General features: G+C 40.1%; 1 protein-coding gene across 5 annotated transcripts in view; it reads left to right on the top strand.

Annotated features, from left to right (window-relative positions):
• The first annotated feature begins 2,298 nt into the window (after window positions 1-2,298).
• Window positions 2,299-16,251, top strand: part of DVL1 (dishevelled segment polarity protein 1) — a 104,103-nt gene continuing 90,150 nt past the window's right edge. For all 5 annotated transcript variants that reach the window (XM_072427099.1, XM_072427098.1, XM_072427100.1 and 2 more), the window contains exon 1: window positions 2,299-2,668. In XM_072427099.1, coding sequence (XP_072283200.1) covers window positions 2,499-2,668 — 170 coding nt within the window. In that variant the 5' untranslated portion in view covers window positions 2,299-2,498. The remainder of the gene's footprint in view (window positions 2,669-16,251) is intronic.

Raw genomic sequence — 16,251 nt, 5'->3', positions numbered from 1 at the left:
GCTATGCTCCATCATCTACCACCCAAACTCCTTACATTTCTAGTAGATGCTGAAAAGATAAAATATTTAATGGTTTCCTCTCTCCCTCAGGGACTTTGGTGGTGTTGAGATCACCATGCATGACTTCCTTGCTACAATGATTACAAGGCGCTCCAACTCTCCCTGCTGGATTTTTAATTGATTGCGTAGTATAGAGGGGTCAAAAACCCAAAGCATCATCTGTGTTGGTAATAGAAGGAGTGAGACTTTTAGCCAGGTCTGCAAGAACAGCAGGTAAATCCCAATGATGCCATGCTGACCACTCCACCAATCTGCAGCGCTTCATGGACAACACAATCAGTTTTAGGTGGACTGACCCCATCAGCCCCAAATGATCATGGAATCTTTGCCCATTGTCAAGGGAGCGGTGGGCTTCGGAGTAGGGAAGCATGCTGTTTTAATTATTTAATAGTTCTTCTTTAATAGCATGATTGCACTGCATCCTCATGGGGCTTTGGGTTTGCAAATTGATCACTGGTATATATAGAGAATAAATGGCTGGAGAATTCCTTATATGAAACTAGAGAAAAATAATTCTGTTTAAAATACCAGCACCAATCCTATTTACTCTGATTTGTTTCTATGGCACATCAAGTGCACACCTATTAGTGTTTAAAATAAATTGCCAGGACATATTCAGGTTAGTTATTACATTGAAGATTGAAATCATGTACAATTCAGTCTCATAGATCAATGGTTTGATGAATGGCCATGTGCCTATGACTGATTTATTGTTGATGTTTTGGCTTATAAAAGCTCAAACAATAAAAATATTTACAAACAAGTATATACACACACTCTGGCCAAAAAAGACTTGTGCCCAAGACAGTGAAGGCATTGGTATGGTTCGGGGTGCCTGGGGGGGGGGGGGCAGTGTTATGATCTGGGGGTACCTGGGGGAAATGTTTTGATCAGGGGAGCCTGGAGGGGGCAATATTATAATAAAGGGGACCTGTGGAGGCATTGTAAGGAACTAGAGTGCCTGTGGGGGCAGTTTGTAAACTCTGGGGTGCCTGGGGGGCAATGTTATGATCTGGAGTGCCTATGGAGGAAGTGTTATCATATAGAGGTGTCTGGGGGGGGGGGCAATGTTATGATCTGGGGTGCCTATGGAGGAAGTGTTATCATTTAGGGGGCCTGTGGGGGGAATGGTATGATCTGGGGTGCCTGTGGGGGCAGTGNNNNTGTTATGATCTAGGGTGCCTATGGAGGCAGTGTTATGATCTGGGGTACCTGGGGGGCAGTGTTATGACATAGGGGTACCTGGGGGGAGGGCAATGTTATCATCTGAAAAGCCTGGAAAGAGGCAATATTATGGTCTGGGTGCCTTGGTGGGCACTGTTATGATCTGGGGTGTAAATGGAGGTAGTGTTATGATATGAGGTGTCTGTGGGGGTAATGTAATGATCTGGGCTGCCTGGGGGGGGGGCAATATTATAATATGTGGTGCCTATAGAGGCAGTGTAAGGAACTAGAGTGCCTGTGGGGGTAGTGTTAAGATCTGGGGTGCCTGGGGGGCAATGTTATGATATGTGGGGACAATGTGGCATTGCCACTTCTTTGTGATCAGTTTTTGCAAATCTGATCCCCACTTTTATTACAGGGTGATCAGATGTATGATGGTAGCAAGCAATGCTTTGAACCCTAAATTGGCGATCTGAAGCACTATTCACTCATCACCACTTTTAATGGTTTCATTTTGGCACTGGCACCAGTTCCTAATGGATAAAAGTATCTTTTGTAATCCTCAGGGGTGATGAAACTTCTGACAAACAACCCAAACCCCCTTCAATTTTGCTTCCTTTACCCAATCCCATTACACCAAAATGGTAAAATATGTCCAAAATTTTGGTAAAATCTGGGTTAGTCAAGGCATTTTCTGCACACAAAGCGGATTTATATCCTTCGTGGTTATTGAAGATCAAAATAAATGAAAAGTTTTTGTACTGTGACTCCAGCGTTGTATTTTAGATTTCGGATGACCCTATCAGAGAGTTCGTTTTTGGCTTTCTCGCCATCGGACGCACCCGGTTTGCTGCAAAATAATTGCAATAACTATAGCACGCAGTAAATGTTTGCAACCATGATTTTTAATATGAATACTATAGAATAAAGGTCATTTTATTAGCATATAAATATATATAAAGAAAGAAATGAGTGAAGGGAATGGGAACAAGTGTATTTACTTTGGAATGAGCCAAGGTTGCAGAAGAGGCGCAGTACCTCAGAGTGCGGCTAGAGGGCGCTGCAGGGGCCGAATATCCGCAGCCATTTCCCAGTCAGGGCTGTGCATCTCCCTTCCTGTTTTCAGGGAACATTGGATGGTGTGACAGGAGGAGAAGAGACTTGTGTCTGCCTCCTCTCCCAACCATGAGCCCGGCCTGAGCCCAAGCTGGAAACCTGCTGCCATAGACGGGGAGGTGGGGGGTGCTCCCCCCTTCTGTGACATTCGCCTGCCCATGGCTGAGACGAAAATCATTTACCACATCGATGAAGAGGAGACCCCGTACCTGGTCAAGCTGCCCGTCTGCCCCGACAAAGTCACCCTCGCCGATTTCAAGAATGTCCTCAGCAACAGACCCGTCCACAATTACAAATTCTTCTTCAAATCCATGGACCAGGATTTCGGGTGAGACACCTGACAGGGGGGGGGGGGGGATCAAGCTGGCATCTGTGCCAGGGACTGCTCGAGGGGCAAATAGAGAGAACACCGGGGCAATGCATTGTGTCAGGGGCACCTGTCTGCAAAACTACTGCAACTGTCACAGCCAATCCCATCTACATGCATGGAGCTCAGCTTCTATATATATATAGTGTGTGTACATGGGGAGTGATAGAGATAATACATACATATATATATATATATATAGTGTGTATATGGGGGATAGAGATATTACATACATATATATATAGTGTGTATATGGGGGATAGAGATATTACATACAGATATATGCAATAATATAGGGATATTACATACAGATATATATAGTGTACATGGGGGAAGATAGAGATATTACATACAGAGATATATATATATATAGTGTGTACATGGGGAATAGAGACACTGCAATAATATAGGGATATTACATACATATATATATGTACAATATACAAATATACAATAAATAATAAATATATTGTGTGTATGGGGGTGATAGAGATATTACAATATTATAGAGATATTACATACAGAGACAGAGGCAATGCATTATATATAGAACACCTGACAGGAAAGTGGCATTGCTGCAAGGGTCACCCATAGATTAGTATGGCAGATCCAGCAATCCCTAGCTATAGGCATACAGCCGTTCTGTCAATATATATGTGTGTGTGTGGTCTAATAACTTATATATAAATGTTCACATACACATATATAGATATATACATTGGCAATGCATTGTTAGGAGCATCTGCTAGAAAAGTAGATGACAGCATGTATTAGTTATTTATTAATATAGCAGATCCAGATATCCACTGCTACAGTCATACAGCCAATCTGTCAATATATATATATATATATATATATATGTGTATATTTGTGTAGTTTATATATAGTACACATACAAATATATAGATATATACATTGACAATGATTTGTTAGGAGCGCCTGTCAGAAAAGTAGATGACAGCATTGCTACAAGTGTCAAACATGTATATTTGTTCCAGCAATCCTCATCTATAGACATATATTCCATTTTAAAAATGAGAGAGAGAGAGACTAATATATAAGTATATATAGTAATAATATTATGCATTGTCAAGAGCACCTGTCATATAGCAAATAGCAGCAAAACTGCAACTGTTTCATATATATTAGGGTATCACTCCTGATCACTCTCTCCCCCCATCTCTCTCTCCTCTCTCACTCCCCCCCCTCTCTCTCTCTCTCTCTCTCTCTCTATTTCTATATATATAAATATAACTAATAATAAATAGTAAAACTCAATCATCTAAGTAGACCGTAATGCAGAATCTGCTGAAATTGTTTATACATACTGTTTATATAAATTAATTTGTATTTACAAAATATGGCTGTCTATATATAAATACATTTTTATTATTATTATATTGCCCATAGCAACCATTTAGCACTAGTCTTCTTATAGAAGGACAGATGAAGGACCCCTACCACCAGCGGTTCAATTGAATTGGCAATGCTAGTCTTTTGTAAATTCCTTCGTTTATGTTTTTTACAATGGGGAGCTGGTTCATAGTGGTTGGAGTTTTATGATAGCATTGCAAGGCCTATAATGACCTGTATGGATCACAAGATTTGGTGAGCGTTGATTGCACAGGTTTTTTATAAATAAGATAAAAGGATAAAATAGTGCCGTGGCATTGCACAGCGCCGCTCTGTAGGCAGGACGACCGTACGGCATGCATTGGATGGTTCGTATTGCGCAGAGGCGGGGTCATGTAAGGGCTGCGGTTAGATCCCTGCATGTGTTGCCAGCTTAGACTGCTCAGGGGGGTCATCCATGGTTGCCATGGGTAACAGCGCACTTTAGAGCTCCTTACTACCTTGTTTAACAAGCTCCTTTGGACTCAGGCAAGGTGCACGTGAAATATTGATGCCCCATTAGCAGAGGTGGGCTGGTGCAGCCTTTCTACACTACAATGGCAGATCACTCACACTAATACCCCTGGAACGGGCGACTTTTAATCTTTGCAATGTCACGGCTTCAAAGGCGTTCTCTCTGCTGTCATTTTCTATAAAGAATGATTATTAAATGGGAGGGGGAGAAAAGACTTCTAAGGAACAAGCGGCATTTAATAAACATCAGGCTTTCAGGAATAAGTAGGGTGATGGGGATAGGAGCGTGGAAAGGTGTATTTTATGGGCGAGGGATGGGGGGGTGAGCTGTCAGATGGGAACTGCACCCCCGCAGCACCACCCGGGACCTCTCTGCCCTTCATCCTGTTTCTGCCTGCAGACAAAACTCTGACCTTGACATTATTACATGTATTTAGCTCTTTGCTTTACCCCCTGGTGTTACATAATATTCAATTAAGCAATGCCCAGGGCAGTGATCACATGCAGAGCGCGTTCACCCATAGCAACCCAAAAAATGTATCACTTTGGAGTGATTCAGAAAAGGCAATGGCATATTGTCATTATTATTACTGGTGGGCGATGAAATATCCTATGGGGGTGCATTGCTTTATGTTGCTGGAATTACATTGCACTGTTACGGATCTATAGCTGCCCATGTGTGTGTCTGCTGTCTGATGGCTCCCCGGTGTCTGTAGAGCTGGAAATGTCTGGCACACAGGAGGCATTTTCAAGATTCTGAAGTTCGGGCGTTTCCTGGCCCTGCCAGCCTGGCAGTGCCAGTGTACAAGGGGCATGCGAGGCACTGCAGACTCCAGGATCATCTTGCTGTCTGCACCGCAGGCCCTGCAATTAACATGGAGCAAAGAAGGGAGGGCATGTCTTCCCCAGCACAGACACAGAGCCGGAGACACCGTCTGCATGATAGGATATATCAGATATATATACAGTGTGTGTATATATCATAGGAATCACATATATTGATTCACTGCACATTCATACATGGGGGGGGGGGGGGGATATGACAGAATCTATGGGCAGAGCAGAGTAGGGAGGTTGGCACAGATGCCAAGACACGGGCAGGTGACTGATTGCTTTTCTCTTACATAAAAGCAGCCAGAACTACTGACAAAACCCTTATATATCCGATACAGCAACTGTCACCCACAATAACTGACACCTCACTGACCTGGCAGCACCCACAGATCATCTATAAGGTCCGACGCTCATGCATATCATCCATAGACTTTATTTAAAGATACAGACATAGGGATCTGTTTGTCAGTGCATTCACCTGAGGTTTACCCTATTTTAACCCATGATTGCTTTACTTTGCTAATGTATGTATGTGAAAAATATGTGAAGTATAAGAGAATCTTAGGTGAAGTATTTATAAAGAGACCCCATAAAATGTGGAAACATTCATGAGATATACAGTAAGTTGTCTGTGATGTGATGGATGGATGGATGGATGGATGGATGGATGGATGGATAGATAGATAGATAGATAGATAGATAGATAGATAGATAGATAGATAGATAGATAGATGCTATACGATCGTTCGTAGATATCGTGCAGGATCGTTCGTCGTTGGTTTTCCAACGATAATAATTGGAAGTGTGTACGTAGCTATAGAAAGACAAAATGAGTTTGAATAGATAGATAGCTATATAGATAGCTATAGAATGGGACATATAGATATAATTAGATATATAAAAAGAATGAAAGGATGAAATAGAATGGTGTTGAGATAGATCTTTGTAGTATAATTCTATATGAGAGGAATGGTTGTAATTTGTTTCATATAAAGTGTTTCCGTAATTTTGATGTGACTCGGAAAGTCCTTGTACTGTACATTTATATTCCGGGTTGCTTCTTTTGCTTGATATTATAGACTAGTGTTTCTTAACTAAGAATCCGTGGAACCCCAGGGTTCCTCCAGAAGTTGTTAGGGGTTCCTTGAGCAATAGGCAGTTTGTTCCATTCAGGTCAGTTCAAGTGAAATCAATGATCTTTTTGACTGTAAAGATGGCATTCTTCCCACATGTCACCACACTAATTTACTGTTAGTTGTGGATATTGTTGTTATTTTGTGTTAGGGGTTCTCTGAAGAAAATTATTTCAAGGGTTCCCGCATGTTAAAAACATTTAGAAAGGCTGGTATGGTGAAACATTTCATAATTCTGGGGACCATTTACACCTTTTTCCATATTTGGGGAGCAGTTGACAGTCCATAGGTTGGTTTTTAAGCCAGATAACAAAGGACCTTGGGTACCTTTCTACCGTTTTCCAAAACGTACCAGTGTGCAGTTATATATTCATTCCGTTCAGGACTGAAAATATTATTCTAAGTATGGTTACATTTTATTTAGTTAAAAGTAAATATGAATAAAAAGGCTCCTTAGTTTCCATGTTCACCAATTGTAACAGCTTTTGTTGAAAAAGTCTGTGAGATTAATAGCTGAAGTTCAGATTACACGTACAGCTGAAGTAGGTTCAAAGGTAGATGTTAAACTAAAGAGAGGCAACAGACACCTAGAAGCCTTTTTGCCACCTTTCCTAAATGAACCAGTGCTGGAGGTGGCTTTGATTGGTTAGCAGGTGGTTGGTGACCGCTGATTATAAATTATACTCCATTTGAGTTGTTCAGGTTTTTGCCAGCTTCAGTTTAAGATTCAGTGTTACATTACCTATTGTCTATAAATATTCTCTTGATTTTCAGTACAATGAATGTCTTAAGCTAAGTTACCTAGTGGTGAAAAATTTGAGCCCCCCACAGGGGATCTAACATTCCCTCAAACATTCCCTGGTGGGAATAAATTACTGTCATTGAAACACATGGACTTGGAAGATTTCCACAAGGGAATATTTGAGAGAATTTCAGATTCCCTGTTTTATAAATAGAGCCCCCAAAGTGAGGAGCAGGTGTTTGAGGCGTTTCCCCTCTCTAGTCTTTGCTATGGTGTTCATCATCATCAAAATAGTAAAAACAAGTTCTCCACTTTTTTTCTAAACAAGTCCATTCACCTTTTTATAAATACAGAGATATTCACAAAGTTAGTTAACAATAATTATTTAATGATTAAAAGTAGAAAAACAGACAAAAGAATGATTCTAACATCTTTACAATACATGTATGAATACAGTGAACATAAATGGTGGTATTTACCACCAAAATTTTGGAGCGTCACCTGTTTTATAAATACCTCCCATGGTCTCAAGTGATCCCTGCTGCAGTTCCTTAAAGCATACCTAAACTCAGAATTTTCACTTTACATTAAAGGGTACACAACCTTTTTTTTTAAAAAAAAAATGTTGTTAGTGTTTTTTTAAGTGCAACACCCTTTTTAAAAAATAGGGGATTGCCTAGGTGATCAAGAATGAATAGAAGTGCAGAGCCTTCCCGGGATACTAATGTCACACATTCAGGGAGGCTCTTGGCTGCTCCTTCTGCATTTCGGACATGCACAGAAGGAGCCCTTTCATCAATAGGGAAAAAAATTGCAGATCACACGCATGCACAATGAGATCGGCAAGTTTTTTCCCAATCAACGTTAATGGATCTTGTGCCTGCACAGTGTGAGATCGGGTGACGTTGGAAGAATAACATGGCAGAAGAGAGGAGATGATGTTGCCGGGCCCAAGACAGATACTGGGACGACGCGGGACACGATGGAAGAAACCTCCAGACGGACAGACTGATCTGCGGAATTGAAGGTAAGTGTGATTTTATTGTTTTAGGTTTACTTCTGCTTTAATATAAGTCTTAGAGCTTGTGCCAGTACACACAAACTGTTAATCTATGGTTTCTCTAAAGCAGCCTTTCTCCATCTTTTTAACATGGGGTAACTCTTGAAATAACTTTCAGGTTTTGGGGAACCCCTGCTATATTTGCTATATCCACAGCTTACTTATTTTCACAGTGACCTTTGGGAAGAATGCCTCCTAAATGTAGCCAAGTTAGTGTACAAATTGCTCCGTGTTTAAGGAACCCCCAGCAATCTTTGTAAGAACACAAGGTTGAAAAATACTTCAAGTGCAAAAGACAATCATTTCTCACCAAGCTGCTTCCAGAAAAGATTTTAATTACTTTTTCACTTATCTGTTTTACTTCCCATCTGCTGACCAGACTTTAGGTTTCAGTAATTGTTCAGTGATCATATCACATAGCTCAATTATCAGTTCAGTGTTTATGAAATGATAGGCACTGCTAGGGTGCTGAATGACTTCAATGGGGCTTCAATGAAAACATTGGGAATGGTAAGCAGGCCCTTTTTTCTTTCCTGTGCAGTGATGCAGATGGTATTGTGGACCTTTAAGTCCTAGGGATGGGGCTAGGACATAGCAAAATTAAATGTAAGCCTGTGCTGTGCCTATGCAGCTGCCATTACTTACCGTTTTATTGCCCCATGCCTGGAAATGCCCAGTATTTTCAGGTTTGGGGTGACTCAATCCCCTCCTGCTAATTGGTTGTATAAAGTCCCCAGTCCTGTGTAAGTTTTAGGTTTTTTCCTGCCCTTGATCCAGTGGGTGAATGAAGCAGAGAAGTTAAAGTAAGAATATTCATCTGCAGCATCCATCAATGACTTGTTGCTTTACTCCACTTAGACACAAAACCACCTTGATAATAGTTTAGCATTTTTCCATCAATTTTTCTTGAATTTGTCTCACACACCGGTATACTGTTTATGGGGCAGAATAATTTTTACTCATTGATAAAGCAGGACATCCTGCAGATCAGCACTCACACTGTCAATGGCTGTAGTCTATATATAACTGCTAATGGACTTACTAATGTTTCTCTTCTTGTCCATCAATAAGTCATTTTTCAATCTGCTGATGACAAGGGCACAGTCCTTGTAATCAAAGGACATTTGAAAAATGAATTTAGGAGTAATTTTCTTTCCGGCTGCATGGATCTCAGGGGATTTGGTAGTATGTGATTTTTCCAGCTGTCAGCACCATTAAGCCTGGATAGAATGGTAAGAGACTACAACTCAATGGATAAAATGATGCTACAATATTCATATACAACAAACAGACAAAATGGTCTGGTCGTTATGGTATGGATTATGGTGATTATCCCTTTATAACAGCACCTGGCCAGGAATAGGATATATCAGGCTGCAGGTGAACAGTCAGTTCTTGAAGGTGATGTGTTGGAAGCAGGACACATGGGCATGTGTATGGATCTGGGTGACTTTGAGAAGGGTCACATTGTGATGGTTTGTAGTCATCAGACGTTGACTGAAAAAAGGGTATTCTGGTTTGAGAAATCCAATTTCCTTCCATGTTCATATGTGTCGCTTACTTGGGGAAGAGAAGTCAGTAAGGTGCACTATGGGAAGGCAATATAGAAAAGGTAGTGTGAATTGAAGCAGAATTAAACTCAGAATCTATTAAAAATAACCATTACGCTCATATTTTGTAATTTTTTTACATTAAATTTAAAACCAGATTATGTGTTTTAGTCTTTGAGAAGTAAGTGTTACATCATGTTTATTTTCAATTCTGTGATCCCTATGTTTACATGTTCAGTATGGGCAAAAAGTGCCTATATTTGGAGATTTTTCACCCATTCGCTTGTTTCCTTGTGTTTACTTGGACAACTGTTTTTTTTTAGATTAGATAGAGAAGGCAGTGTCAGGCCTTTATTCCTATCAGTGTCCCAACACCCTCATTATTTTACAAAGTGACCATTAACTTATAAGGAGGGGAAATCCAATACTTTTAAATGACACTGGAACAATAATAGAAGGAAAACCTTTCAATGGGGACACTGGTTGAGACACTACATATAGAATAAAACCCCTGGCTCCCCATAGGAAATGAATGGGGGTTGTAGTGAGCAGTTGAGTATGACCTGCTGTCAGATGTTGAAATCGTGGTTAAGGGCAGTCATTTTGGCTCAGTGGGTAACGCTCTGGCTTTTGCAGTGCAGGTTCTAATCCAGGCCTATCTGCATGGAGTTTGCAGGTTCTCCCAGTGTCTGTGTGGGTTTCCCCCAGGTACACCGATTTCCTCCCACATTCCAAAATTAATTGGCTTCCCCCCAAAATTGACCTCAGACTGTGGTAATGACATATGACTATGGTAGGGACATTAGATTGTGAGCTCTTTTGAGGGACAGCTAGTGACATGACTATGGACTTTCTACAGCGCTGCGTAATATGTCAGCGCTATAAAAATAGTGTCTAACAAAAATAATTAGGAACCAGCCAGTGGTTGGAGCTGCCAAGGAGCTGGTATGGTGCCAGCCACCTGAAAACATCAGTTCCTGCTGCCTATCTGAACTTTGCTTTGCAGTATAATTGTTTAGGAAATTGATACCTTTTAAAAATCTGCTGTTAATCTCTTGACAAATCCTAGGCAGAGCTGATGCCATCAATCTCATACAGGCAGGGAAAGTATTTCTCCAACTTCCTCTCCCTTAGCCATCATTCAGACTCTACCTGGTAACTAATCATAAGAGTAAAGGCCTTGTGAACACAGCCAAGATCCAAGATCATTTCCAGGTGAAACTCTTACTAAAACTGATATATTGGGGGTCAATGGAAAGAACGCCCCTCTTATTAGTGGTCAGCTGGATGACAACTAAAGACAGCTAAAATGATATCTGGTGTCATTCTGCTGGCTCTGCCAAGTGAAGTCAAGAACTATGAAGGCACCAGCAAATGGAAAGTCAAATATCAACAGCTAAAGGAACCCCTGGTAACCTTTAGAGCAGCAGTTGCCAACCTTTCGGACCTCACAGACCACTAAATTCATAATTTTAAATCCCATGCACCATTAATATGATTTTTTTTTTTAAAGATAAATACATTTGTAAAATAATGATCTTCCTAATGGTGCCAGACAAGGACTGTGGAGGTTCTGATTCCTTGATCAGCTCATGGTTAAGTGAAGTATTACTATTGTTACTATTATCATTAGCTGCAATATCTTTGGTATTACTAAAGAAATGCAAAATATTTGTTTGCTTTTTCTCTCTCATTATGGGTTTATTTCATTCCAATCTAAGACCAAACAAGAAACGATAGTTATCAAAGTCAAACTGTTTGATGCCATTAAATTTGCCAAAGAAATCACACAGTTAAGGTCATACTTACCTAAAAGAGCATCTGAGAAATAAACAAATAAAATAAAACAATCTGATGAGCAGAGTGACTGTTGTAATGGTTGAAACAATACAGAAGCGTACGGCTCAAAGAACTTAACACTACACTGACGTCACGCTGCGCCTCCGTTGTTTTTCTGTCTCCAATTTTTTCTGTGGACCACCTAAATTTTCCCACGGACCACCTGTTGGTGACCGCTGCCTTAGAGGAACCCTAGGGTGAGAATGGCTGGTCTAGATGTCATCTCAGCAAGCATCCCAGTACAGAAGGTAGATGCTGACCCTGGATGACACCTAAACAAAGATGGCTTTGTCCTTATGGAGGGAAAAGCAAATAAAGGCATTGCCAGGGCAAATCCTGTGATCTCTACTAGTAAAAAAAATATATACCTAGAAAAATATGTCTGATGTTAAGTCCACATTTCAATAAAATGCTTCCTCCATGGTTAATGATTCAATACTGCAGAAAGCATGATGGTGAGATATCTCCTTCCCATTGACTGTGAATAGCAGCAGTTGTCAGGGGACTGATCCAATGCGACTTGTGAATGTAACAGATGGTGCATTGGCCCTTATTCCTTACTTTTAGTATCTGTTTTTTTTTATTCTCTTCATAATCCATCTGCGCTAACCTGTATCCAAACTGATGATGAAAGGGATATGAATCTTACTACCTGCATGATGATTTGTGGCACAGCAGAGATTTCATGTGCAAAATCCATGAACCATACATTTTATCTGGATTATGGGTGTACAATCTCTCCTTTGGCCTAATAGTTTATTGCTTTATCCTTCCTGCCTTGTGTACTTCTGTCACTCAAACACTTATTAGCTTTTATTGCACGCCTGCTGCGAGTGTCGTTTATCCTGCCGCACCTACTGTCCTCTGTCTACGGATTCCACTTAAAGCCGAACTCCTGGTAAACAGCTAAATACACACATGACATATGAGAGCTGTTTTACCTGTCTAAGGGGTTTGATTTCTGTCCATCCAGTCCTGAGATTTATGCTTCTCCTTCTCCCAGTCTAAGCTCTGCTGTGCTGAGAATTTTAAAGGCACCTATGTATTATTATTATTAATAAACAAGATTTATACAGCCCCATCATATTATGCAGCGCTGTACATTAAAAAAGCAAATGACAGATATAGACAGTGACACGAGGAGAAGAGGACCCTGCCCTGAAGTTATATCTATATATAACATTGTATAAATGATTACATTGCTGCATTCATTTATGCTTTTTGTATCTGTCAACCATGCACACTCTTAACTATGCTCCTCATTTAACAACCAATTTGCTTAATGAACAGGTTGTTGGAATGGAGCCTGGTCACTAGGTGAGGAGTATCTGTAATGTGTAGCTAAATTTAATTTTTGATGTGACTTTTAGGTGCGTTCTGTTTTTGTAGTAATTGGTAATATGCATTGATCAGAAACTAAAAAGACTATTGAAAATGACAAAACAATAAATTATATTTGTTTTTCTAAAGCACTGTGTATAATAAGCAAGATGACCAAGTCCAAGTGAAGTCAGGACTCTGTATCTGCTTACTTATATTTACTTACTTGTTATAAGCATAACAGCCGAGCAGTTAGTATTTTCAGAAAGAAATGGAAGCTTCCATATACTCACTACACGGTTACAAAAGAAATCCTTACAAAGTATGCTAAATGAACAAGCAAGGATTTACCCAACTCACTGTTCATCTCTTTCACATCATATAATTGTCAATAAAATAAAAGGTGCTTTTTAGAATCATTTCATTTTCCCTTTTTTATTCCAAGGTTTCAATTTTCTAACACTCATATTTACATTGTGCTGTCCGGATCAAACTGCGTCATCCCGCTCTCTGCTTGTTCTCCAGAATGCTTTGAAAACTTGTATTTTTTTAATGTTTATACAACAGTGCGTCGGGTATGAGAAAATGAATGAACTGCATGATCTGACCTGCTGCCTGGATCACAGCAACTATGAAGGAAAAGACAGAATAAAAGACATCAAAAGCTACAAGAAACAAACATTACTAGAGGAGAGGGGATGCACTTTCATGGCCTTATGGCTAACAAAAGAATACAATCTGATCATGGTATCGACTGATAGATGTACTTTCTTGCTGTACAAAATCTGAAGAATAGATTAGAAGTGAGTGCCCTGGAGCCCTGGTATTATGGGCTTTCCGATGCAATGTGCTTGCTTGGCCATAAGGGAGGGCATATGGTTGGAAGGTGGCAGGACACAGCAGATTGCATGTTGAGCTTCTGCAGTAAAATCTTTAGATCTTTTAGAATTGTCATTCTATGGAAGGAGACAGGATGAACGGCTATAATGAAAGACATGAATGGCTAGTTCACATGGGCAAAGAGATTTCAATGCAGTTGCTGCTTTCCCCTTCCTGTAAACTCTATATAAGTGTCTAACCTCTAGCCACCCATAGGGATTCCCCTTGCATTAGGGGTTTCCCTGCCATGGCGGGACTCAATGCAGATTTTTTCTAAGGTACCATTACAAAGCACCTTACTCAATCCCTCCCTTTTTTGCACGACCAGTGACCCAAAGCTGCTTCTTTTTGGAGCTCCGTTCTTCATCAAAGGCCTCTTGGCAGCATCATGTAGGATGCTGGACCAGCACTCCTGCATTGTAAGTTAGGAAGTGGAGAGCCTGCTCATAACTTGTAGCATTGGAAGGAGGAGAGCACCAGGCAGCTGGGGAAGCACGGGACTAGATAGCTAAAAGTAGTAAGGAATTTAACCCTTTCAGTACATGGAAGTCCCAGTGCAAGGGGATTTATTTCCCCCCAAAGATCATCTTGAAGTGACCGTGACAATTGTTACCTAAACAAACAGAGAAATCTCCTTAGTGGGGACACCAACAGCAACCTGTACCTGATGGGTTTTCATAGTCAGGGACAACCAGGCATGTTGCATTATAAGAAAGAGGTCAGCAGTTTCGGCCTCCATATCTTGCAGTATAACAGACAGCATTGTGCCTCCAACTACCTCAGTGAAAGAATAGTGAACATTTGGGGGAAAATAGAACATAACATTTTATAACCTGCATCACATTGATTGATAAATAGGACATTTGAAAAGTGACAAGTCATTTTTAAATTTCTTCTTGATGGTAATATTCGTGATTGATTTGCTGATAATGTTGCTCTGCCTACTGTCAAGGAAATGCAAAGAAATAATTAAAACATCCACGTCTCCTGTCACAGAGTGCATAATTCCCCAAGAGCCCCGCACTCCTGTGAGAAGTCCCGCCAGCTTACAAATCTCTGAACTGTGAGAAAAATGTTAATTTGCCATATTTACATAATACACTAGATCTGTGCTGTGTGGTAATAATAGCGCAGCACATTTACAATTAATCCCCTGAACAATTGGCAGGCTCTTTGCTGAAGCTTGAAAATTGCATATTTGTTTCTGTTTTTGGATGTTTTTTCTTGAGTGTGTTTAAAGGGGTAACACTACTCACATTTCAATTGCAGGTGGGATCTAGGGTACGAAATCCTAGCTATTCATTTATATGCCTGTATTCTGCATAACAATGTTCTCTCCACCGGACAATTTGGGCAAAATACAAAGATGATGGACAAATGTGACATACAAAGTGGAGAAAATTAGAACCAAGTATAAGGGGCAGTAAAAAGCTGACAGAATTATAGAGTCTACTGGATTCCTACAGCAACAACAATTTGAAACACTAAATTTGTCATGTGTTGGCCTGCAACTTTTTAAATTTACAATAAATGTCTATGGGCTTTTGTAGACATAGCCAAAAAATGTGAGGGTACCTGATTAACACACCTACTTATACGATCAAGTGTACATATACATCCCTCCAAATATCGGAATTCAGGAGTGAAAAGGTGCTATTAACACTACAGCATTTAGAAAAATGTGCAGCAATGTATGGGAGGCTTCCCTGTCCCAGCATGACTACCCCTCTGTAAATATATAATACCTAACTTTTGGTTGATTTGTAATCCAGATTGTGATTCAGATCTTCTCATCCAACATCTTGATCTTACGAATGCTGTTCTGGCAGAATAATAACAAATTCCTGCAGACATTTTTAAAAAAATCTTGGAAAGCCTTTAGGTCAGTGGGGTAGGAAATGGAGTGAACCACAGTACCCTGGGAACGCCTGGCTAGAGTTGCTTGATAATTTTGTACACAGGGGGACCAAAAACATCAATTGCTTACCATTAGTCTACTAATAAATTCACTTGAGATTCACAGACAATCCAATCATTTTATTGGATTAATGTTTAGATCAAAAATAACAATTAGCCTGTATATATTAGACTGAATTGTCATGGTTTTAGATGTCCAACAAGCTTATATTGGGTGATGATCAGGTGTCCACAAACCTTGTGTTGAATGGTGTATGTAAAGCCAAGTGTTACAAAATCAGAACCCCATATTCTGTAAACGATGTTCCATGTTAAAAAGTAAACTCATCTTGACCAAAGAACTAAGCTTAAATTGTGTCCGACTATATTTTGTTTCATTGCTTGATGGTCTATTAGGTAAGCCA

This window comes from Pyxicephalus adspersus, chromosome 11, assembly GCF_032062135.1.
Source record: "Pyxicephalus adspersus chromosome 11, UCB_Pads_2.0, whole genome shotgun sequence".
NCBI classification, from domain to species: Eukaryota; Metazoa; Chordata; class Amphibia; order Anura; family Pyxicephalidae; genus Pyxicephalus; species Pyxicephalus adspersus.
The sequence above is the reverse complement of the archived record's forward strand: the minus strand, read 5'-3'. Positions and strand labels throughout refer to the sequence as shown.